At 44.1% G+C, this 27085-nt stretch overlaps 2 protein-coding genes across 2 annotated transcripts in view; one reads left to right on the top strand and one right to left on the bottom strand.

Moving 5' to 3' along the window:
• acsl6 (acyl-CoA synthetase long chain family member 6) overlaps positions 1 to 27085 on the top strand; it is a 98688-nt gene that overhangs the window by 26248 nt on the left and 45355 nt on the right. The window lies entirely within an intron of this gene.
• Positions 17249 to 21716, bottom strand: irf1b (interferon regulatory factor 1b). The gene is given in 8 exon segments (NM_001252364.1): positions 17249 to 18014; positions 18470 to 18611; positions 18769 to 18803; positions 18919 to 19189; positions 19369 to 19580; positions 19740 to 19839; positions 20131 to 20222; positions 21578 to 21716. Coding segments are annotated over 7 exon segments (999 nt in total). The 5' UTR covers positions 20218 to 20222; positions 21578 to 21716; the 3' UTR covers positions 17249 to 17862.

Raw genomic sequence — 27085 nt, 5'->3', positions numbered from 1 at the left:
TATCTGGTGAAAAGCAAACTGAATCAGGGTTTCCTCTAGGATTTTGCCTGTGCTTAGCTCCATTCCGTTTCTTTTTTTTTTTATCCTGAAAAACTCCCCAGTCCTTAGCGTACAAGCATACCCATAACATGATAAAGCCACCACTATGCTTGAAAATATGGAAAGTGGTACTCGGTAATGTACCTTCAGAAACTCTTCACACCCTTTTACTTTTTACACATTTTGTTCTGTTACAATCTGAATATAAAATTAATTAAATTGAGATGTTTTGTCATTGGTCAGCACACTATCGCATAACTGTTTTTTCGGCTGTTTGTGAACACACAAAAAAAATCTTAGGGTAAGCCATCGTCGAATATTGGTCAACAGTAGGAATTCTTCAATGAAGTGTCTGTCTTTCAACGAGAGACAAATTGTTTTCATGCAACAACAAAAAATACTTGAAGTACTGCACCAAACCTCTTAGTTAGATGTAAAATTGCGGGACTAAGATCTCGTCTGCATAAATGTCAAAATTAATTCCATGAGTTATTTTAGATTAATTCTGACTACGGTGTCTCAAGATGGACAAGCGGTAATATTGACACTTTTTTTCTTGTCATTCAAGCAAAGGTCTTTTCAGGGAGTATGCGAGCACACTCATTCGGTTTGCCTAGCCGAGTTCGACACGTATAGGGCAGGTAATCAAGGAGGTGATGGAGTCCAGGTGAGTGTCATTATGCTCGTAACGCTGGTGACAGGTGTGTGCCATAACGAGCAGCCTGGTGACCTAGAGGCCGGAGAGGGAGCACACGTGACAATATTTTTATTCTGTACAGGCTTCCTTCTTTTCGCTCTGTCAATTAGGTTAGTATTGTGTAATAACTACAATATTCTTGAGCCATCTTCAGTTTTCTCCTATCACAGCCATTAAACTCTGTAACTGTGTTAATGTCACCATTGGCCACATGGTGAAATCCCTGAGCAGTTTCCTACCTCTTCGGGGAAAACTGAGTTAGGAAGGACGCCTGTATCTTTGTAGTGACTGGGTGTATTTATACACCATCCAAAGTGTAATTAATAACTTCACCAGGCTCAAATGGATATTTAATGTATTTTATTTTTACCCATCTACCAGTTAGTGTGCTTCTTTGCGAGGCATTGGAAAACCTCCCTGGTCTTTGTGGTTGAATATGTTTGAAATTCAATGCTCAACTGAGGGACTTTACAGATAATTGTATGTGTGGGGTACAGAGAGGAGGTAGTCATTCAAAAATCATGTTCAACTATTATTGCACATAGAGTGAGTCCATGCAACTTATTAGGTGACTTGTTAAGCACATTTTTACTCTTGAACTTACTGAGGCTTGCCATAACAAATGGGTTGAATACTTATTTACTTAAGACATTTCAGCTTTTAATTTTTTATCACTTTGTTTAAAAAATGTAAATCATCATTCCACTTTGACATTATGCGACATTGTGTGTTGACCAGTGACAAAACAACTCAATTTAATGAATTTTAAATTCAGGCTGTAACACAACAAAATGTGGAAAAAGTAAAAGGGTGTGACTAGTTTCTGAAGCCACTGTATGTGTTTAAACCCCAATGACGACTATATGTTGTGTTTTTGAATGAGTGGCCTGGGTGGTCATAGGTAACATATTTTCAGAAAACCAGAGTTACTGTATAACACACCCTTGGTGGAGAGTCAGTATGTGCAACCATGCTGGTTAATGAGGCCTGAATGTTAGGGGAATACCAAAAATAGTTTTCTGTCTACTTGTGTTAAGGAAGTTACCCTGCTGTGCTGTGTTGGGGTTGTGTTAGTGAGCTCATTTTACAACCATCAAAACAACACATTTTAAACTGCTGCTTGTTCAGAAGCAATACATCAGCACCTTTTTAAAGTGGTATATATCTTCTCAAAAATAAAAAGGCGCTTACTTTTATGCCTGAGAATAAATCTTCTGGTAGGGTACTGTACTGTTAACTAACATACTGTTTATCTGTACCTAATAGGTGAAACTGACTACCAGCATCAGTTTGCTCGATAGCATCCTAGTGATAGATATGAAGATTGCCCCCTATTATCAATGATAAATACAATATGCACTGTAAAAAGAACTATCGCTTTCCTTCCTATTGTGACCTGTGTATATCTTAGTTAACCCAGGTGTATGTATTTGTCATAGAATTAGAATACTAATTAGAATTTAATAGTATTTCTGTGGTATTTGTCTCCAGGTGCACCGCTTTGCAATTAGGGGCGGGGCTTCGCTGATATATACCAGGCTTTTGGGTCAGTCCACAGATCCCCATGATGTGTGAAAGTTGGCGTGTCCTGGGATGATGGAAGCTGAGACGGTGTCTTTTTATTAAATTCCAGTGTGGCCGATTGGAATTTGTAAGTGTATATCTATTGTCTATGTCCCCTATGTAGCTCAGTTGCAACGCCAGGGTTGTAGGTTCGATTCCCAAGGGGGACCAGTATTTAAAATGTAATACAATGTATGCACTCTACTGTAAGTCGCTCTGGATAAGAGCGTCTGCTAAATGACTTAAATGTAAAAATGTAAATGTATGGCGGGTTGCCCTTAGTGCACTGACACGCTCCCCTTTATCCCTGGGCACACCTCCCTGAGATTGCTGGTATGAATTATCGGTGAATCGTGCTTGAGAATGGAGAACCTTATTTGAGGAGGTAAATAATTTTTTATAACATTTTAACTTGGAGGTTCCGAGTTTCCGATAGCACGTGAATGCGGCGTTAGGTTGTGTTTCGAGGTGAAGAAATAACTTTCTCCCTGTCACACTATCTAACCAGGAAGTCACCGGTTTGATGTGTTTTTGGTATGGGACAGCCTATTATATTACTGTATGTGTGTGGACTGGAAAGACTCTGTTTTTCATGTCACATGATATTGGTACTTGCCATCCCTCTCTCCCTCCTTCCACCTCTAATGGGCTCCCGGGTAGCACAGCGGTCTAAGGCACTGCATCTCCGTGCTAGAGGCGTCACTACAGGCCCTGGTTCGATTCCAGGCTGTATCACAACCGGCCGTGATTGGGAGCCCCATAGGGTGGCGCACAATTGGCTGGGTTAGGGTTTGGCCAGTGTAGGCCATCATTGTAAATAAGAATTTGTTCTTAACTGACATGCCTAGTTAAATAAAAAAAAAAGGTGTGTTTGTGGTTATTTGATCACTGGTCAGGTATTTTCAGTGACTCCTGACAGTCTTCAGAAATGATGGGGTGAAAAGGTTTGACATTGTGGGTTTAGCTGCACTTTCATGGCCTTAACTACATGTGAGGACACCGAGGTCCGGACCTCTAATTTCTGTACAATAATAAAAGAAAAACAGTACACAGCATTGACCAAAGGTCAGAACTCTTATATTCTTGATCTGACAATTCTAATCGCGCCTGCTTCTTTTACGAACGAGTGGAATCATGAACAGCGGTTTGATCGTTGTGTTCGCCTGCGTCGCCTGGCTTTGCCTTTTTAGCAGCGTACATTCACTACTTTCTCAAAAGGCTAAATACATCCGCATGCTTCCCATCCGAATCAGTTTGTGCATATATTATGACGACATTGATGTTTTTGATCTTCGGCTGATGTTGTTTTGGCTGTTTGTGAACTAAAAAAAAACCTTGCGGCAAGACAACGTTGGTAGCCAAAGTTTCCGCCCCTTCGTCGGTGACTGGTCAACAGTAGGAATTCTTCAATTAAGTGTTTGTCTTTCAACAAGACACAATTTTCATGCAACAACAAAAAATACTTGAAGTACTGCACCAAACCTCTTAGTCAGATGTAAAATTGCGTGACTAAGATCGCGTCTGCATAAATGTCAAAATTAATGAAGGATTTAATTAATTCTGACTAGTTTGAAGAATTGTATACCGGCTACGGTGTCTCAAGATGGGCAAATGGTACTATTGGCACTTTTTTTTCTCTTGTCATTTAAGCAAAGGTCTTTTCAAGGAGTATGCGAGCACACTCGTTCGGTTTGCCTAGCCGAGTTCGACTAGACGCAGCATTTTAAAGACATCCCCCAAACAAAAACGGACTCATTCTGAGAGTAAGTGCACGCCTGGTAAGTTGTCGCTTATAGATAGCTGCCGGCCGGCAGACTTCTATTGCAGTAAAGTTGAAGGGCTCTGGCTAATATTAGATAGATGAAGTACAAAGCTAATGTTAAACAGAGCCTACCTCAGCAGGAGTAAAACATTGGCTACTAACTTCTTATAATACTGTAATGACCTGACTAGATCGGCGACGGCAAAACATCCCTCTTGTTCTGCCCCCAGTAAAAGCCCTGACGGAGGCGGCGCAGTGTTTGTGTGACCCCAAAGTGTCCAGTCCCCACCCCCCCATGAGTACTCTGGAGCACAGCCTCCCGCAGTGCTTTTGGGACCACCACCTGCCACCTCTCCTCTCCCGTAGCTGACTCCTTCCATGCATGCTGTAGCACGCCATCAGCCAGCCGCAGTCTCTCAAACTTTGACCACAACCCTTTGGTCGCGAGTGAGAGCGCTGTCACCTCTTCCCATGGTGGCCTCACCTGTGCCTCTACCCACTGTAGCCCTGGCTGTAGGTCTGTGTCCCGTCCCTGCTGCTGCCCCCATTCAGCCACGTCGACAGTCTGCAGCTCACAGCAGACAGGGCCGCTCACCCGACACACTGTGGCACAGACCCCATCCTCTGCACACAGCTCTCTCTCACGTCCCTCTCTCCGCTCACAGTGGCGGCAGCCGTCTGCAGTACAGGGCCGACGGGACATGGTGTCGGAGTGGCATGCACCTGCCCTGTGCACCACTGTGAAGTCTGGCTGAAGCTGGCTGAAGCTCCTCCAACCAGCGTGCCACCTGCCCCTCTGGCTCTCTGAAAGACATGAGCCACTGGAGAGCAGAATGGTCAGACCTTACCGTAAAGGGCAGGCCACCCAGGTAGTACTTGAAGTGTTTGATGGAAGCCACAACAGCCAGGAGCTCTCGCCGGGTGACACAGTAGCGGCGCTCATGTTTGTCAAATGTTTTGCTGAAGTACGCCACCACTCTCTCCTCCTCTGGCCCCACCTGGGCCAGCACCCCACCCATGCCCACATTGCTCGCGTCTGTGTCCAGGATAAAGGGCAAGGTGAGGTCAGGGGGGGCAAGCACGGGGGCCTCGATCAGTGCACGTTCAAGGGTGTTGAAGGCCTCCTCACACTCCACTGTCCAAGTGAAGGCCTTGTCCTTCGGCAGCAGGCGGTTCAGGGGAGCAGCGACGCTTGAGAAGCCCCGTACAAACCTCCTGTAGTACGAGGCCAGGCCCAGGAAGCTCTTCAGCTGACGCTGGTCGGTGGGGGTGGGCCAGTCTCGGACAGCCCCCACCTTGTCCTCCATGGTGCTGGTACCCTCCTTCCCCACTCGGTGGCCCAGGAAGGACACCTCTCTCCTCATGAAGTGGCACTTCTCGGGGTGGAGCTTCAGACCTGCGGCAGCCACCCGCTCCAGCACACGCCGTAGCGCCACCAGGGCTGACTGGAAGGAGCTGCCATGGGCCAGGATGTCATCGAGGTATACCAGACACTGCTGTCGGGGATGCCATCCAGCATCAAACGCTCAAAAGTAGCTGGAGCATTGCACAGGCCGAAGCACAGGACCTTGAACTGCCAGTGTCCTCTGTTAGTGGAGAATGCAGTTTTGGCTCTGGCCTCTGGGGAGAGGGGCACCTGCCAGTAGCCACTGCGGAGGTCTAGTGAGGAGAACCAGGAGGACCCCCTAACCAGGTCCAGCGACTCATCGATACGTGGTGTGGGGTATGAGTCCTTCCTGGTTACCTCATTCAGCCGCCTGTAGTCCCCACAGAACCTCAGCTTGTCCCCCTTCTTAGGAACCATGACGACTGGCGCCGCCCAGGGGCTGTCTGAGGGCTCTATGAAGTCTGCCCGCTGCATCTCCAACACAGCGTTGTCTGCCTCCTCCTAGCGTGCCAGCGGGATACGGCAGGGACGCAGCTTAATGGGTCCAGCATCACCTGTGTCGATCTCATGCTGCACCAGATGAGTCTGACCCACCTCTTCCTCACTCAGCGCAAAGCTGTCTCTGAATTCAAACAGCAACTGCCACAACCGTTCCTGCTGCTTGGGGTCGAGACCAACACAGTTCCTCCCCCATATCTCCCTCACTGCAGACAGTGTCCTCTCCTCTCCCATCTGGGGTAGCGCGGCCCGGGCTCACGGAGGGATGTGTCGTGGAGGTAGCTGGGGGAATGTAACACACAGCCGTAGGTGACAGAGGGGCTGAGGAAAAGTCACACACAGATGTGGGGGAGGGGGGGCAGCCATAAGTCTCTGCTGCTTTAACTGTTGGAGTAAAGGGTTTGTTGGGTTGAGTGAATGTGATATTAGGGGGGGCCATGGTGACTACCAGCCCTCCCTGGAAGCTCAGTGTGCCCCCATTTAGGTCTAACTGGCAGGCTGTGCTCCTAAGAAAGTCCAACCCCAGGATACAAGGGTCCTGCACAGCCGCCACCCACACAGGATGACGCACAAACCTGCCCCCTACTGTCAGGTCACTATTCCCTTCCCTTTCATGGGTGCCAGCTCACCTGTGATTGTGCGGAGCTGCACAGTTGTGGGCTCACACTGAGTCCAACCTGGCACAATATCTGGCCTCACCAGGGTTACTATGGACCCAGTGTCCACCAGGGCAGAGCAGGGCACCCCCTCCACAGTGACATGACAAAAGTCCCCAACACAGGTCCGGCCCACCACAACAACAGGCTCCGTCCGCTTGCCCTCGTCTGCTTCTGGGGGAAGTGGAGCCTTGCTTCCCCGTCTGTGCCGGTGGGCTCCTACTGAAGATGATGGTGGTTGGGAAAGAAAGCCAGGGGTCCACACTTCCCGGTCTATGCGGACCCCGAGCCGTTTCCCTGAGCTCTGGGGGACATTGGGCAATCCCTGCGCAGATGGCCTGGCTGGCCACACCCCCAGCAGACCCTGGGACCAGGGTGTGTGTTTCGTGTCGCCTGTAGAGACACAGCACGAATGAGTTCAGTCATTTCAGCCACCCATGCAGGCTTTTCCGTCTCTGGGCTGCTCTGCCCCCCAGCCCGCACAGTGGGTGTCTCTCCCTGCACCCCCACCAAAGACCCAGCTGAAGTCCCAGCCCACATCAGCTCCCTCTCCAAAGCCATCTCCAAGGCTATCTGCAATGACTCAGGATGAGCCAGCTGGGTCTGTATGCACAGCTCCGTGCAAGCTCGCTCTGCATGGAGGGGCCATGTGAGCATATGCCCGCCGAGAGGCTCTCCAGGCTGCCTGCGTCTATTACTCAGTTCGGAGCGGAACAGCCCGGGCTGTACACACTGTCCAAAGCGCCTCCTCAGTGCTCCCACTAAAGCCTCATAATTACGTCTGTCCTCGGGGCTAATCAATATCAAACAGGCCAGAGCATCATCCGTGAGGCACAAAGCCAACTGCAGTGCCCTATCTTCATTCAACCACCCCCCAAAATGAGCTAACAGTTCAAACTGAGCATGAAAAGCTCCCCAATCCGCCTTACCGGAATACTACTTAACAGATACGGACGCGATCGGGAACTGGGCGCCGCCGTGTTTGTTTACATCCTGAGCCCCAGATTCCTCTTCCTGCCGCGTCGACGTCACACCTTCGGTCCGCCCACCAGAATCCGCGCGAAGCACAGTCGACGAAGCACTCATGCCCGTTTCAGCGGCCAGCATTCCAACGTCCTCCCTCAAGCGGCCTCTGGGCTCCGACGCCCTGGCGATCTCTTCAGCCAGATCCTCCGACATCCATGCACACGCACCTCCTTGGCCATACTCGTCCCCTACCTCCACCTTCACTTTCGGATTCCCTCGAAGCATTTTCAACCGCCGTTCTCACCTATGTTAGCTAGAAACAGAAGTCAGCTAGCTAGCTGGCTAACTTTTATCAACGTTTTACTTCTGACACCAATGTAATGACCTGACTAGATCATAAAGGAACAATTGTCCAGAGAGAGGATTGAGTTTACGAATTTACGGTTTATTAACCCAACTTCTCACAGGCTACTGTTTGGCCGTAGCCCACGCCAAATAAATCAAATATACCCAATAAACCAACCGTGACCTTCTCTTGTGAAGGCCAGACGTAAGAGAGAGAACAATGGCTAAACCTGGTCTTAACTTCCAATGCTCCATCCCCTGCCCAACCCTCCTCCACGCCACTCCGCCAACCACCAGGCTGCCCGGCATCAGAACATTCCCGTGATTGGTAGATAGAAGGTTGATTGGCATGTCGGACCCCGCGAACACCGGTAAGTACAACACAACCAACTAATAGCCTAACACATAACACACAGCTGTCTGTGCGGGTCACTACAATACATTTGCTTTAGAAGGAAGGCTACTGAGACAGTGATTCATAATTTATTCAATTTAAAGTGCTTTTCAAATGATCTCAAAGCACAAAATTACAAGTAATTTAGAAAAACAACATCAACATAAGGGGATGGACAGTCACTAGAAAGTTCATGACTTGAGTGGTCATCTGAGGGAGGTGGTCTAGCAGGGCGAGAGAGTCTGGAGTCAGGCAGTGCGGTCTCATCAACGTGTCTCGCCGCTTCTGTCTTTTCCGTAGTAGAACTGTCAGATTAAGTTTTAGTTTAGCCACTAAATCCATGGACTCAGCAGTAGGTAGCTAGCTAGCTAGCCACTCATTCACTATTACCAAAATTAAGCACCCATTGGATGCTGCTACGGCAATTATGTGGCCCCAGAAAGCACACCACATTTCAATGTTAAATCAAGCGCAGCCTTGTAACTTTGACCTCCCTACGATCTTCATTATTGCACACCTCTGCCATCTTGCTTTCGGCTTCTCTCCATCCTCAACACCTGGACACTGGCTGGTATTGGAATCAAAACAGCTAGCTAGCCAAACAAACAAATGCCTTGCCAGCTTGTCTTAACGCTGTGGTGGATTCTGACTAAAGTACATTAATTACATAGATTAATTGTTCATTCTTTAAACCAAAGTGTTGGTTAAAAAACATGCCATGAACTAATTAATTACCAAAATATTTACAAAATGTACAGGAGCTCTCTCTCTGCTTTGGCTGCTGCTAGGGCGCCATGGCAACTGCAGAACAGTGATGTGGCGCTCAGTGGTGAGGCTGAGGCAGGCTGAGGCAGGCTGCAATAAAGCTCGCCAGCTTGTAGTCCTAATATCCGGAAATAAATTACCTCTGGTTCGTTCAGCCATACCTATGGAAAAAGAATAGGGTTTGGGAATAAACGCCCAAAATAAGGTCTGAGGTTAACACAGATTTAGGAGATTTTATACATGTTGTGCTATGAGATAATAGCAGTCAGTTAACACTATATATGTTTTTTATTTGAAAATAAATTCTTAAAAATTCACAAAAAGTGGCATTAGCTGATGTAGTTTATCTCATAGAACAAAACGTATAAGATCTCCTAAACTTGTGTTTATCACATACGTTATTTTCTGTGTTTATCCATGAACCCTCCAAAAATTGCATTTATTTTCCTTATAGGCTTTGCCCAACAAGCAATGGCTGAGTTAGTGCCAAGAAAAATAGCCATTACCATTTCTCTCTATGCATGCAGGAAGCAGAGGAGACAGAGAGAAAGGAAGCAAGCAGAGAGGTTAGTACAGTGGTTCCTAAACTTGGGCCGTCTATAGTTACAACAGCCACAAAGTCATAATTATTGCTAAAACCTGCCTATTTCTACAATTTCTCTTCATAAAATCTGATTTTAAACCAAACCCTTAACCCTAACCGTAACCACACTGCTAACCTTATGCCTAACCCTTACCATAACCCTAACCTTAACCACACTGCTCACCTTATGCCTAACCCTTACCTTAAATGAAGACAAAAAATCTATTTTGTTTTCATGAACCAATTTTGACTTTGTGGCTGTGGTAACTAGTGACAACCCCAAACTTGGGCTCGGGGCCCCATGTGAGGTCTCCTGAGAAAATCTGTACTAATCTCATCAAACAAGTTAGGAACTTTTAAAAAGAAGATATGTTTTAATATGAACATCTCATTTTAATGTAGGCCTGTCTTCCCTATAGGCCTATATTAAAATGAAATAAAAAACGCAAACAATACAGTTCTAAAAATGTCATACGTTTTTGTTTATATCGGTGGTCGATCGCCTACTGGAGTTTATAGTTTACCCATTACCCACCTTTTACCACTACATCACTGATATTAATATAGCATCGTAAGTAATATTCTAAGAATTAATGTGAATGTGACAATGCAATCATCTGTGTGCTCCATTGATGTCTGTTTGTGCGGGGCTTGATTAGTAATGCCTAGGAATACAAATGTGAATGCTATGTGATTTAAGAAAAGATATCTATTTAAAGAGTTTGTGATTTTATGCAATTCATCATTACAACAGACTAAACAATCGCTGATGCTACGTGTCAGTGTGAATAATTTATCATATTTCCTCCCTTTCAGGGGTATAACATTACAATTGTATAGTTAATGGGCTATGTGTTTGTAAATGGACAGAGGTGATTGAACCTACAGCAGCCAAAGTGATAATGGCAGTCAAGTACTGTACAGTCAAGTCTCTGTCAATTAGAAGCAGTACATGTACATTAATGTTTAGTATGAGCTACTGTGATAGATCTTGTTAGTTCTTTAAATCAAATCAAATTGAATTTGTTACATGCTTTGTAAACAACAGGTGTAGACTAACAGTGAAATGCTAACTTACAGGTCATTTTCCAACAATGCAGAGTTAAAGATAAAGATACAAAATTAAATAGAAAATAGAAATAGTGACACGAGGAATAAATACAGTGAACAATGAATAACAATAATGAGGCTATATACAGGGAGTACCAGTACAAGGAGTACGAGGTAATTCATGTAGGAATGCTTCTCTGTCTCAGATACAGTGGTGGAGTTTGGTTAGTGTAAAATGTTGCTAGCGGAGAGAGCAGGTGTCTGGGACAAATGTTTGAAAAGGTCCCCGATGGGTCGTCACTAGTTAACACAGCCACAAAGTCATAATTATTATAATTTGTTTCTTCTCACCTTTATTTAACCAGGTAGGCTAGTTGAGAACAAGTTCTCATTTATAACTGCGACCTGGCCAAGATAAAGCAAAGCAGTGCGACACAAACAACAACACAGAGTTACACATGGAATAAACAAACATACAGTCAATAATACAATAGAAAAAGTCTATATACAGTGTGTGCAAATGAGGTAGGATAAGGGAGGTAAGGCAATAAATAGGCCATAGTGTTGAAATAATTACAATATAGCAATTGAACACTGGAATGGTAGATGTGCAGAAGATGAATGTGAAAGTAGAGATACTGGGGTGCAAAGGAGCAAAATAAATAAATAACAGTATGGGGATGAGGTAGTTGGATGGGCTATTTACAGATGGGCTATGTACAGGTGCAGTGATCTGTGAGCTGCTCTGACAGCTGGTGCTTAAACTTAGTGAGGGAGATATGAGTCTCCAGCTTCAGTGATTTTTGCAGTTCGTTCCAGTCATTGGCAGCAGAGAACTGGAAGGAAAGGTGGCCAAAGGAGGAATTGGCTTTGGGGGTGACCAGTGAGATATACCTGCTGGAGCGCGTGCTACGGGTGGGTGCTGCTATGGTGACCAGTGAGCTGAGATAAGGCGGAGCTTTACCTAGCAAAGACTTATAGATGACCTGGAGCCATAATTATGACTAAACCCTGCCCATTTCTACAAAGTCTCTAATTAAAATCGGATTTTAAACCTAACCCTAACATCAACCCTAACCTTAACCATATTGCTAACCTTATGCCTAACCCTAACCTGAAATTAAGACTGATATTTTCATTTGCCAATTTTGACATTGTGGCTGTGTTATCAAGTGGAAACCACTTTGATGATTGTGGAAGATCCACTAGATACTGAACACTTCTTGGTCAGATGATAAGGGAGGGTTTGTTATTTAGGCCAAGACGGCTGATGTACTGATATAGCCTATAACCTGAAAAACTCTGCCCTGCCATGCGTATAGTAATTGCTCTGTAAGGTTTCCAATAATTGTCAAGTAGTCTGTTCAGGTCACAACTTGTGAGGAATAGATCTCAAACTCCATGTGTTCATATTTGTTAACTTTTTCTATCACTTGTTGCTACTGTATTCATCAATTGTTGAAATATAGTTATTGTATCTATCTCATTATTGTACTTGAGTATTTCAATAAAATAACATTTAACCACACAATGATCAAACACTATTATGATTTTGAATCTACAATTCTGCACAGTTCTTTCAGTGTCAGTATATTACGATGTAGAACAACTGGGTTTAAAATAGTACAATGGCCAGTAAAATGTTTATCTGCGAGAATTTGACAAACTACCTAAATAGGAAATTAGAAGAATTAAAGATGGACTAACACAAAATATTGAGTAAGGCCTGGTTTGGGTCTTTTCATCAGCCTAAGAGGAATTGTAATATCCGTCTGTGGCTGAAACTCACATGAGGAAAAAAAGCTTATGTTGGAATGGATAAATAAGACTCAGCAAAATACCCAAATGAAGCCGCCGTGGACAGCACACTGTAAAAAGTAATTAGTTCAGCTAACAATTTTTATGTGGTGGATTCCCATTGCCTAGAACCATTTGAGTAACCCAACTCAAAGTGTTGCAGTGTTCAATACTTAAAGTAATAAAGTGACATCCCCACCCATATAGTTATCTTTTTAAGGTGTAAATACTATAAACTTTTTGACACTAAATTGCATTAAGTATTCTGCACTATAACGATTGAAGTTACTTGAATTATAATTTTTTTGTATTGAACATAAAAATGCAAGGTCCTTTCTACTTCAATTATTAACCTTCATTAATATATTTTTTCAAGTTTAAGTAGTTTTGATTAGTAACTTTCAGTGGTCATGTCTTAGTGTTTAACATTGTTTATTGTATTTGACAATATCTAATTTTATCCCACATTAGGAGGCATTGTTGAGCACGTTGGTCATTCCTCTAACAGTAACTGGAGGTAGAACTGTAAGCATTACAGGATGTTGCATTAACCCCTGTCATTAAGAGTGGTGCCTATAACTTTGTTGATGGTGGGAATGGCTTGTCTCATTGTTGAACATCAATTTGCCAGATGGTTTTGATATGCGTTCATCATGATCAATTACACTGATCAAATAAACTTGTAAAAATTAAATAACTTTGGATTAGCAGAACACAAATATAGTTATAGTTACTCAATAACCTAATATTTGTTAACAGTACTCAAACATTAAGTGATAAGAAATCTTATTGACATACAGTATGAGTTAGTACCACTTTTGTGATTTGAGTTCTACTGACCGTTGGAGATGTTTGAGTAGACACTACTCAATTTCTTTAATAAGTTAGGCAATTACTTTTTATATTGCAGTTGTCAAAGCAGTTTGACCCATTTCCAAGGAATGTAACAAACTTGACATGAAAAATGTGCAGCAGTATTCAACAGTGTTTTATAGGCTTGAGTCTGAGAATGTAATTCCTCTCTAATGTATTTATGGAAGTAGTTTACAACAGCTAGGATTAATCATGTGATTTACACACAATGCTGTGTTAAGTAACCTTCACCATTAAAATAAACACTTTCATGCTCAGTCACTTTTATGAATTCCACTGAAACTCCCTTTAAAACTGTTTACAAGAAAATATTATTTCATAAGTATTGGATTGATTTTACGATTATTACACTGTAATGTTACTATAACCTTGCGCCAGGCTGTTGTCACTGCAGTACTGCAGCTCCCCATGTCTCTTAGACAGCTAATTAACTAATCAGGTCATACAGGCTCATCAAAACTTATCTAAAAGTCTGTCCTCTTTGTCATGGTGTCAGGGACTTCTTCGTCGGAGGACGATATGGCGAAATCATCATCGGAAAATGAGGACCAATATGCAGCAGAGTTGAGATGGTTCATTTTGAACTTTTAATAAATTCCAAAACGAACATACAAAATAACAAAAACGAACGCACGATACACTGACAGTCCTGTTAGGTTTACACACACTAAACAATCTCCCACAAATACACAGACAAACACACCCAACTAATATAGGACTTCCAATCAAAGGCAACACCACACAGCTGCCTTCAATTGGAAGTCCACCCCAATTAACTCAACATAGAAACAGATCAACCAGACTACACATAGAAATACATCAACATAGACCATAACTCAAAACCCGGAAATAATAAATCAAACGCCCTCCAAACTAACACACCACCCTGAACCACATAAAACAAATACCCTCTGCCACGTCCTGACCAAACTAAAATGACAATTAACCTTTATACTGGCCAGGACGTGACAGTACCCCCCCCCCCCCCTTAAAGGTGCTAAACACGGAAGCACCTTAAGAAAAACAACCCCACACAACAACAAAACAAAAATTCCCCCCTACTAAAGGGAGGGAAGGGAGGGTGGCTGCCGTCAACGACGGCACTGTGCTACACCCCCCCTCCCCAACCCACCTATATCTGGAGGTGGCTCCGGTTCTGGCCGTTCCAGGCAGTCGGGCCGCTCTGGCATCGCCGGGGGGCAGCTCGGGGCAGTCTGGCAGCTCGGGGCATTCTGGCAGCTCGGGGCAGTCTGGCAGCTCGGGGCAGTCTGGCAGCTCGGGGCAGTCTGGCAGCTCGGGGCAGTCTGGCCACTCTGGCAGCTCGGGGCAGTCTGGCCACTCTGGCAGCTCGGGGCAGTCTGGCCACTCTGGCAGCTCGGGGCACTCTGGCAGCTCTGGCAGCTCTGGCAGCTCGGGGCACTCTGGCAGCTCGGGGCACTCTGGCAGCTCGGGGCACTCTGGCCACTCTGGCAGCTCGGGGCAGTCTGGCCACTCTGGCAGCTCGGGGCAGTCTGGCCACTCTGGCAGCTCGGGGCAGTCTGGCCACTCTGGCAGCTCGGGGCAGTCTGGCCACTCTGGCAGCTCGGGGCAGTCTGGCCACTCTGGCAGCTCGGGGCAGTCTGGCCACTGGCAGCTCGGGGCAGTCTGGCAGCTCGGGGCAGTCTGGCAGCTCGGGGCAGTCTGGGCAGTCTGGCCGCTTGGGGCAGTCTGGCCGCTCTGGCAGCTCGGGGCAGTCTGGCCGCTCTGGCAGCCTGGCAGCTCGGGGCAGTCTGGCCGCTCTGGCAGCTCGGGGCAGTCTGGCCGCTCTGGCGGCTCGGGGCAGTCTGGTCGCTCTGGCGGCTCCTGACTGACGGGCCGCTCTGGCGGCTCCTGACTGACGGGCGGCTCTGGCGGCTCCTGACTGACGGGCGGCTCTGGCGGCTCCTGACTGACGGGCGGCTCTGGCGGCTCCTGACTGACGGGCGGCTCTGGCGGCTCCTGACTGACGGGCGGCTCTGGCGGCTCCTGACTGACAGGCGGCTCTGGCGGCTCCTGACTGACGGCGGCTCCTGACTGACGGGCGGCTCCTGACTGACGGGCGGCTCCTGACTGACGGGCGGCTCCTGACTGACGGGCGGCTCTGGCGACTCCTGACTGACGGGCGGCTCTGGCGACTCTTGACTGGCGGGCGGCTCTGGCGGCTCCTGACTGGCGGGCGGTTCTGGCGGCTCCTGACTGACGGGCGGCTCCTGACTGACGGGCGGCTCCTGACTGACGGGCGGCTCCTGACTGACGGGCGGCTCCTGACTGACGGGCGGCTCCTGACTGACGGGCGGCTCCTGACTGACGGGCGGCTCTGGCGACTCCTGACTGACGGGCGGCTCTGGCGACTCCTGACTGGCGGGCGGCTCTGGCGACTCTTGACTGGCAGGCGGCTCTGGCGACTCTTGACTGGCGGGCGGTTCTGGCGACTCTTGACTGGCGGGCGGTTCTGGCGACTCTTGACTGGCGGGCGGTTCTGGCGACTCTTGACTGGCGGGCGGTTCTGGCGACTCTTGACTGGGATGACGCATTTGAAGCCTGGTGCGTGGTGCTGGTACTGGACGTACCAGATTGGGAACACGCACCTCCAGGCTAGTGCGGGGAGCGGGAACAGGACGAGTCGGACTGGGCTGACGCACTTCCGGGTCCGCACGAGAGACAGGAGCTGGAAACCCAGGGCTATGGAGGCGCACAGGCGGTCTTGATCTTACCTCCTGCACAACCCGTCCTGGCTGGATGGAACTAGTAGCCCTGCACGAGCGGGGTGCTTGTACAGGGCGGACTGGGTTGTGCAGGGGCCTGATGGTAGCCGTGCGTAGAGCGGGAGTTGGGTAGCCTGGTCCTCGGAGGCGTACCGGCGACCAGATGCGCTGCGCAGGCATCCTCCTACCAGGCTGGATGCCCGCTCTAGTACGGCACCTGCGAGGGGCTGGAATAACGCGCACCGGACTGTGCGTGCGTATGGGTGAGAGTGCGCTCCTCAGCGAAACATGGCGCGCTCCACCTCATACGCTCCTCCATATAACCACGGGTAGCTGGCTTCCGGCTCTTCCTAGGCCTAGCCAAACTACCCGTGTGCCCCCCAAACATTTTTTCTTGGGGGTGCCTCTCGTGCTTCAACGCCAGTCGTGATCCTCGGAAACGTTCCCGGTCCATACCAGCCTTTCGCCTTTCCTCTCTCTCGCTTACCACCTGTCCCCATGGAAGGCGATCTTTTCCTGCTTGGATCTCCTCCCAAGTGTAGGAGCCTTCGCCTCCCAAGATCTCCTCCCAAGTCCATCTCTCTCGTTTGTCCAAATCAAAATTCCTCTGCTCCTTCCTCTGCTGCTTGGTCCTGGTTTGGTGGGAGATTCTGTCAGGGACTTCTTCGTCGGAGGACGATATGGCGAAATCATCATCGGAAAATGAGGACCAATATGCAGCAGAGTTGAGATGGTTCATTTTGAACTTTTAATAAATTCCAAAACAAACATACAAAATAACAAAAACGAACGCACGATACACTGACAGTCCTGTTAGGTTTACACACACTAAACAATCTCCCACAAATACACAGACAAACACACCCAACTAATATAGGACTTCCAATCAAAGGCAACAACACACAGCTGCCTTCAATTGGAAGTCCACCCCAATTAACTCAACATAGAAACAGATCAACCAGACTACACATAGAAATACATCAACATAGACCATAACTCAAAACCCGGAAATAATAAATCAAACGCCCTCCAAACTAACACACCACCCTGAACCACATAAAACAAATACCCTCTGACGTGACACATGGTGGATATAAGAAGTATTAGATAATAAGTATATTATACTATACACACTATATGCACTACAAAATAAGTTGGTATTTTATTTATTTTATATAAAACAAACCACAACACACATATTCAATACAAATACAGTATTTACAGATACAATACACAAAACAGTACATCTTTAAGACTTTTCACCAAATGAACAGACATTTTTTTCATAATAGTTTGTCATGAATGATTATTGTTCAGGAATATACAGCTATATACAAGTGTAAATAACGGAATTTCTTTTCACAGTAAAACAGAAAAAACTGATATCGTATTGCCCACTCAATTGGAGAGTTTCTGTGTTGTGCTGGCAATGGGATAGGTACCCTCATATCGACTATGGATCTTGTAAATTATCAATACAGCTATGAGCACAATGATATAACAAAGACTAGAAACACAGTAGAGAGCATGACACTTGGTTAAAAAATGTCTACTTCCTGTCAAAAATGCTATCACTTCAGAGATCCACCAACTGTCACAGAACAGCAGAGGTCAAATGGCAAAGATGGTGTAGCTTAAGGTTCAGAGGTCACGAAATAAAAAAAGTATTTTAGACTAGAGAGTCAGAGTGAAGTCTTTTGTTTCTGAACAGTGTCTGAGAAAGAGTAGGCAGGGCTTAGAGTGGGCAGGAGATCCAGGCATGGCTCAAAGTGGGCAAGAGATCTGTTGAAGATAACTGGTCGTGCTGTTGTTCAGTGTGTTGTTCAGAGCCCAGTGGTCGGTGTAAGAGACGAGATCTTCTGCCATTGGTAGTCCTGGGCTCAGTTCTGTGTATAACCGCAGCTGTATTTCCGACCCTATATGGCAAACAAAACAAAGCTGGTCAGTCATGCAAGAGAAACACAGCTGAATGAAGTTACAGATTTCCTCTATCTTGTGCAATGTTGAGAGCAGCCTTGTTAGAGAATTTTGATGTAATGAAGAAGAAAACAGAAACTCAGGCTCTGGTGTAATCATTCAGTTCTTATCTCTGCCATCTGTTTACCTTACATGCATTATTATGTTTCACACCTTATGCATATGAGAAGGAAATACTATTGACTGAAATGCGTTCCTCAATCGTCTGACACATATACTTTTTTTCTCATATGTTTCTAAAGGCCCTTGGATTCCATCAGTTTTATTTTCCTGTTGTAGTCTTTCATTTTCACTAGCAAATGTTTCACAAAGACAATACATGCAGACATGGTGAAACCCTGCCGTTGAATACTACAGTATAACAAACAGCCAGATTCCCTCTAGCATCATTTACCTGAGTTATCACTCCATTGGCTCTCTGGACTGTGGTTAGACTCTGCGGTGTTGTATGACTCTACTGTAGCTTCTTCATTGCTCAGGAACCCCTTGCTGTTTACACTGCCTGGCAGCTCCAATTGCTCCCAATGCTTTGCAATCTGAAAGAGCAAAACACAGGGGATGAGCCTGGTCGAATTTCTGCTTGGTTTAACTGTGTTAGAATTTTTGGATTTCAATGTAGAATATCTGGTAAAGATGGGTATTCCTGATAATGAAAAAAGCACACTGAACATGTACTGGTAGAGACAAACTTACCTCAATAAGTGTTTCTTCGTTCAAATCTTCATAGTCTGTAAAGTTTAAGGAAAATTGACATGAGCATTACGCAAACCTCAATTACATTTGCAGCCCACACTCACACACAGAGCTGAATCAAACCCAAGCATCAAGCAAGCTTAATCTTACCTGTGGAGTGATCCGGTGACACTTGGAAAGACGAGTAGTAGTTGATGCTGTCTGGTCCTATTTCCACAGAGGTGATAAAGTCTGGAACATCAGGGTCATTGACAGAGCCGTCAAGATATGACGCTGCTGTGATGGTCTCACCTAGGTTGTCTGAGCTGTCGACTTTGTTCTCCTGTATCTTTCTGTCCTCCTGCAGGTGTGTGTTGGTGTTGCGATCCTCGAGGCAATGGGTTGCGCTGTAGTCCATTTCCTCTGTCTTGATCTTTAACCCCTAGAGGAGAAAACAGCAAAACATTAAATAAGATTGTAATATTGATCTCTGTTGTCACTGGTCTGGATACAGCCAGCTAAATATACATGCACCGCTCTTTATTCAGCAGAGGGAAAACAGTACTACAAGTGATGATAAAGGTATTCTGAAGATTTGTTGCAGTTAAAAAGTAATATAACCTTGTCATTTTTCTTTGCATCCTTTGCTTTTGACCTCTTGTTATTTGGCTTTGTGCTGACGTTCAGCATTTTGTAAACGCGCACCGCTCCAGACCCTCTGTTGATGCTTTTGTCTTTCACCTCCTTGATGTCAGGAAGGGAGTTCATTGCACAGCGGAAATTAGCCTTCCATGTCTTAGGGTCTGGTGTAGTCTCGCCTTGTATGAATTTCCCTGCATCAACAGACAAGTAATATAATTGTTATTACGATGCAGAAAGTAGATTGAAAAACCCTAAGGTGCTGAAGTGCATATTGTTCATCTAGCAAAAATCCATTATTATAAGAGGGGCTATTCCACACTAGGTAGTCTAGGTATGTGTAATTTGCTCACCTGTGTGCATGGCCCATTGCTTGAATAGACAGGCATCCTTGTTCAGGTCCCATCCATGACGTGCAGCATGCTTCCATGGGATGGAGAATATCTTCTTGTCCTGGACAAAACCACAAAGAAATGGGTTTGAAATTAGCGCCTCCTATCTCTCACCCCAGCGTCTCCTGTACATGCTTAGTTGTTATTTCCTTTTTTCTTTAACCTTTATTTAACTAGGCAAGTCAGTTAAGAACAAATTCTTATTTACAATGACGAGTAGTCCTGTTCATGGGTAATAGTACTAAATATGTTTTGTGTTGTCAATGCCTCGACTGAGCTCTCTTCATACAATGACAGTGTCTTTGTAGATAAAAAAATCATTAGATGAGTTTGACGAGCAGGAAAGTCTTACTTTGTCCAACCACACCAAACCACTGATGGAGTTGGACTCAATCTTATCCTCCAGCCAAGGCCTCATTCTCATCCTAGACACAGGCATGGTTCCTGGGAGATCAAGGAGAAGAGATAAACTTAGTTTTAGGCACATGGCATTTGGGGTAGATGTACAGGCATGTCACTCCCACCCACTACCCTGCTCAGTTAGTGCACATGTTTAGTGCACTTAGTAAAGTTCATGACCAGGAAGTGTGATGTAGCTACTATGACAATTGCCAACAACTGCAAATTACTGGAAATATGTGCAAATCAGTGAAAGAGAGCAGTACTACTAATATGTCTATCATGTGCATTTTAGGACTACACGGAAATTATTTTAAAGTGTTCTAATTATCTTATTCAAGCAGATGCACGGTTTTACTATACAGTGGTGTAAAGTACTTGAGTAAAAATACTTTAAAGTAGTACTTAAGTAGTTATTTTGGTGTATCTTTACTATTTTATATATATTTTTTGATCATTTTTACTTCACTACATCTCTATAGAAAATAATGTACTTTTTACTCCATACATTTTCTCTGTTTACATTTTGATCACTTAGCAGCACAGGAAAATGTCTCTGATCTGGCAGACTCACTAAACACGTTTGTAAATGATGCTAATGAGTGTTGGAGTGGCTATTCATAAATAAATAAAAAACAATATAATGGTGCCATCTGGTTTGCTTAATATAAGGAATATGAAATGATTTATACTTGTACTTTTGATACTTAAGTATATTTAAAACCAAATACTTTTGGGCTTTTACTCAAGTAGTATTTTATTGGGTAACTCTTTACTTGGGTCATTTTCTATTAAGGTATCTTTACTTTTAGTCAAGTATGACAATTGGGTACTTTTTCCGCCACTGCTGCTATATCGCTATTTATGTTGCATTCGAGGTTAAAGAGAGCGGGGTTCTATAGCTCTTGAAAAGAACGAACAGCCGTATTCACCCACGCACACTTTAATCGTGCATTGAACAAGCGCATGCATATTTTGACCAATGCATTACAGTGCCTCTAAATTACAGTGTTGCAACCCTTGACCCACTAAAACTTGCAACTTTACATTTTAACTAACTCTTGAAATGTCATAAATATACTACTGCAAAGCTGCATTAATTATAACTGCATTGTTCCATGTCTCGTTAAATTCACAAATGAGCGCACCGCGCACACCACTTAGCTTCTAGCCTCGTGTCAAGGGTAAATAAGATCTGTCAATATGTGGGATATATGTGCCCAATGACAAAACGCACGCTACTGCACACATGGAAAAACAAATCCCAGTCAATTGAATAGAAAATAGCATATACTATAAATTACAAGTATATCTGCTATAAATATGTACAAAGAGCACTAGCACAAACACAACGTTTCCACGTAGCCCAGTGCATGCAATAATAAAATAAAATCACTTACAGCTATGATGACGCTTAATCCCGGTAATTTGTAATTGAGCCTAAAAGCAGGTATTTCCTTTTGATTGGATGGAGCGGGAAGTTATTCCTCTGTGATTCCTTGTAAAGTTAATATCCACTCAGGTCTTCATTGACAGTGTGACAATCTGCTGAAGGAAACTGTTTTTTATATAAAGTGGGTGGGTTTTCCCCAATATAGTATCATACACACTCTTCATTGGTGGCGGGGACAGTTTTGGCAGCAGTCCGCATCTGCGCTGAGGCAGAACTGCACATACAGGCGCGCTCAAACTTCAGGCAACATGATTTCCGAGAAATCATGCTGTTGTGAGAGATAAGGTGTGACGAGGAAGTATTGAGTATAGCCAATAAACGAATATACTGCAGGATCCTGCATGTAGCAGTATCATGATGTATCATTTTACAATATCTTGGCTCATTCCACATGTATTCCCGCCGATTATCCTACATAAGTACACATAATTAGAGAATAAGATTGCACTATTTTATAGCATAAGTAAACCAAAAGCAGAGGGTGAGTGGCCTATGCATTTTCAGTTATTGATGCAATTATGTCCCGCAAAGCATCAAACAGCCAAAATCCAGGCAAACCCTTCAGAATAAATTGTAGTCGAGTCGCGCTTTTCCGGGAAATGGTGTAGTTATTAAAATCAACGACAGGGGCAGTATTGACTCTGCAGTTGATACAGAGTTGTGTCACAGACTCCAGTTCAGACTTCATGTAAATCACTGCTGACAGTGCGTTTGTTGTTTACGTAAGATAAACAAACAGGGGTGGACTGGCCCCTCGTTAGCAAGGCCCACCCAATCAGATTTAGAAAAAATTTATTAAAATGTATTTGCAAATAAAAAAATTACGCTCTTTACTTGTCAGTGTTCCAAACGGGATAGTATTCGTCTTTTTACCTAAACATGCAAACACCATCAGATAGAATTCATAGCAAGCAGTGCACTGGGTTAGTCAGATTTTATTAAATATAACAGATTACCTGGAATGACATTCACTATCACAGGATGGTTTTGACAAAAGTAACTAACAGAAAGCCACCTCAACAAGCCACAACTATGACTGCAGTGAGGCATATGCCACTGACTGTTTCATTTGTTAATTTAGCAAACAAGATGTATCATAATTCAGTGCCATTTTCACAGTCAACACACCTACATTTTAGCTTTAGTTAGCTTTAAAATGCTAAATGTTCTCTCAGCCTCATGGCAAAATGTGTAGAATAACATGAGATTTGCTATAAAACTGCACATTTTTCTCTGCCCCATGTCAAAATGTGTAAAATTGCAGGAAGTTAGCTTCTTTGTGGGGACCACAGTATTTTAGCTAGATAATATTAGCATTGCTAGCTATTTTTGATGAACTTCGCTAATAACAGTAACAGAAATATTTACATCTCTCATCAATTTGGCTACATCATAATATGGCAAAGATGTTTCCGACAAATTATTGCCTACTTTAGCAATGTCATCGGATTTCCATGCCACTCTAAGTTACTGTAACTTAGACAAAACAAATATCACAAATATCCGATAACATACACGTGGTCTGCGGTTGTGAGGCCGGTTCGACATACTGCCAAATTGTCTAGTATTTTGTTTTTTGGGGTGTTATTTCTTAACAAGCATTTCGCTACACCCACAATAACATCTGCTAAACATGTGTATGTGACCAATTAAATTAATTTGATTTGAACAGCTCTGGTGGACATTCCTGCAGTCAGCATGCCAATTGCAGACTCCATCAAAACTTGCCATTGTGTTGTATGATGAAACGGCCATTTTAGAGTGGCCTTTTATTGTCCCCAGTAGGGATGTCCACCAGAGCTGTTGCCAGAGAATGTAATGATAATTTCTCTACCATAGGTGCACCTGTGTAATAACCATGCTGTTTTTATTTTTTTACTTTTTACCTGTTTTTCTCCTCAATTTTGTGATATCAATTGGTAGTTACAGTCTTGTCCCATAGCTACAACAGGGATGTAAACACATTTGTACACAACATTTGAGAGAAATAAATAAGCTTTTTGTGTGTATGGAACATTTCTGGGATCTTTTATTTCAGCTCATGAAACATGGGACCAACTCTTTACATATTGTGTTTATATTTTTGTTCAGTGTATATTCCACACTATGAGGTTGGAATGATACTGTGAAATTGTGAAAATTATGATAATGCCAATTTAGTGTAAGAGCTGTTTGAAAAGACCGCCTGACATTTCAGCCTGTTTTGTGGGATGGAGTTTTGGCCTACCTAGTGACATCATCAGGCAGTAAATTAGTTAAAAGACAAATAAGAAAGAGTTCCAAACCCCTTTGCCAATAACTCGTTTTCAGTTTTCCCCTTCCCACTTAGACCACTCCCAGACAGTCCTTGCAAAATTCTTGTTTGAGAATTTGCTCTTTGCTAAGAAGTTATTTTTGTTAGATGTTCTTTACCATTCGGCCTTTGGCAAAAGGCTCGGCACACGCATACTCAGGCAGACTGGCTCTCGTTCAGGCAAATGAGAAATAAGTGCGCTCAGGCTATCCGGAAGGCCAACGTTAGTTGCTTTAAGGAGCAGTTCTCTCTCTGTGGGTCAAAACCCAAGAAGTTCTAGAAAACGGTTAAAGACCTGGAGAATATGCTCTTTAATCATCACTTCATTAAGTCAGGATTTGTACTTGACTCAGCCATGCCTCATTGCCTGTCCAACATTTCCTCATCTTCCACCCTTCTAATGCGACTAGCCCCGATGCTCCTCCCTATTTTTCCCCTGCCCCGCTACAAAGTTTCTCCCTGCAGGCAGTCACTGAGTCCAAGGTGCTAAAGGAGCTACCTAAACTTGACCCCTAAAAAACATCTGAGACAGTTATAGTCCAATTTGCATTTTGCCCTGTTTATCAAAAGTGTTGGAAAAACTGACTGGCTTTGTTGATGTCTATAGTATTCTCTCTGGTATGAAATCTGGTTTCTGCTCAGGTTATGGGTCTGTCACTGCAACCTTAAAGGTCCTCAATGATGTCACCATTGCCCTTGATTCTAAGCAATGTGTTAAACGCTCTACTACAACAGATTTCTTAACTTCCAACAAGCTTTCTCTGCCCTTAACCTTGTTCTGAACACCTCCAAAACAAAAGTAATGTGGTTTGGTAAGAAGAATGCCCCTCTCTCCACAGGTGTGATTACTACCTCTGTGGGTTTAGAGCTTAAGGTAGTTACCTCATACAAGTACTTGGGAGTATGGCTAGACAGTATAGTGTCCTTCTCTCAGCACATATCAAAGCTGCAGGCTACGGTTAAATCTAGACTTGGCTTCCTCTATCTAAATCGCTCCTCTTTCACCACAGCTGCCAAACTAACCCTGATTCAGATGACCATCCTACCCATGCTAGACTACAGAGACGCAATTTATAGATCAGCAGGTAAAGGTGCTCTTGAGCATCTAGATGTTCTTTACTATTTGGCCATCAGATTTGCCATCAATGCTCCTTATAGGACACATCACTGCACTCTATACTCCTCTGTAAACTGGTCATCTCTATATACCCGCCGCAAGACCCATTGGTTGATGCTTATTTATAAAACCCTCCTAGTCCTCACTCACCCCTATCTGAGATACCAGCTGCAGGCCTCATCCTCCACATACAACACCCATTCTGCCAGTCCCATTCTGTTAAAGGTCCCCTGGGTCCCATTCTGTTAAAGGCACACACATCCCTGGGTCGCTCCTCTTTTCAGTTTGCTGCAGTTAGCAACTGGAACAAGTTGCAAAAAACAATCAAACTGGACAGTTTTATCTCCATCTCTTCATTCAAAGACTTAATCATGGGGTGGCAGCATAGCCTAGTGGTAAGAGCGTTGGACTACTAACCGAAAGGTTGCGAGTTCAAATCCCTGAGCTGACAAAGGACAAATCTGTCGTTCTGCCCCTGAACAAGGCAGTTAACTCCTAGGCTTTCACATAATATATTGTTGTCTCTTGCCTTTGTGCTGTTGTCTGTGCCAATTAATGTTTGTACCATGTTTTGTGCTGCTGCCATGCTATGTTGTATTAGGTCTCTCTTGTCGTGATTTGTGTTTTGACCTATATTTTTAATCACAGCCCCCGTCCTCGCAGGAGGCCTTTTGCCTTTTGGTAGACTTAATTGTAAATAAGAATTTGTTCTTAACTGGCTTGCCTAGTTAAAGAAAGGTTAAATAATAATTAAATACAGTTGAAGTCAGAAGTTTAAATACATTTAAACACAGTTTTTCTGTGACATTGTCACAACACAACTGATTGGCTCGTCACAACACCTTGTCACAACACCACTGATTGGGACAAACGCATTAAGAAGGATAGAAATTCCACAAATTAACTTTTAACAAGGCACACCTGTTAATTGAAATGCATTCCAGGTGACTACCTCATGAAGCTGGTTGAGAGAATTCCAAGAGTGTGCAATGCTGTCATCAATGAAGAATCTCAAATACAAAATATATTTTTTTGGTTACTACATGATTCCATATGTGATATTTAATAGTTTTTATGTGTTCACTATTATTTTAAAATGCAGAAAATAGTAAACATAAAGAAAAACCCTTGAGTGAGTAGGTGTGTCCAAACTTTGTACTGGTACTGTGTATATATATATAATTATCTGAATGTTAAACTGCTGAGGAAAAGGTAGCCTTCATGCCATGCCTTAGAGATGAAGGATCTGAGAATAATACATTTACTTGTAAGAAGTAGTCTGTTTACTAAGAGAAAGTCACACAAATGCGCGTCTGAACTCGTTGAATCAACTTTGTTTTCACGTCATTTCAACCCAATTGGATTTGCAAATAGTCATCAACATAAGGGAATTTCATATTTTTTTCACCCAAATTTTAACCTAAATCCAAATACATGTTTTGTTGATTTCACGTTGAATTTGTGTTAGTTGACAACTCAACCAAATGTAAATCAAAACTAGACATTCAACTGACATCTTTTCCCAGTGGGTAGTTTATGAAATGTAGAAGATCTTTAGAGGGGCTGTTTGGTTACGGTTGTGTAAATCATATTATTTAGCCCATTTCACTATTCAGTCTGGGTTGTGCCGTTATACACCAGGCTCCAGTGAAGTCATTCCAACTGATGGCTCCATGTCATATACCCTTATAAAAGATTGTATCATGAAGGAGATGCAATGCATGCTCAATTTTCATCAAGTAGAAAGGGAAGAGGTAGAAAGGATGCTGTTGTCTCTTTCGGATGACAAGTTGCCTGGTACAGATGATCTTGACGCCAAATTGCTTAGAGTTACAGCTAACCAAATATCTACCCCAATCTCTCATTGTCACGGCTGTCTGAAGAATGGGACCAAGGCGCAGCGTGTGTTTCATTCCACAATTAATTTAAACTGTGATACTATGCAAAACATACAAATAAACTCCTAAAAAATTAAAAAAAAAACGTGACGAAGAGGTGCAACATACACTTACTTAAAATACAATCTCCCACAAACCCAGGTGGGA

This window comes from Salmo salar, chromosome 04 (genome assembly GCF_965601325.2).
Source record: "Salmo salar chromosome 04, fSalSal1, whole genome shotgun sequence".
NCBI classification, from domain to species: domain Eukaryota; kingdom Metazoa; phylum Chordata; class Actinopteri; order Salmoniformes; family Salmonidae; genus Salmo; species Salmo salar.
The sequence above is the reverse complement of the archived record's forward strand: the minus strand, read 5'-3'. Positions and strand labels throughout refer to the sequence as shown.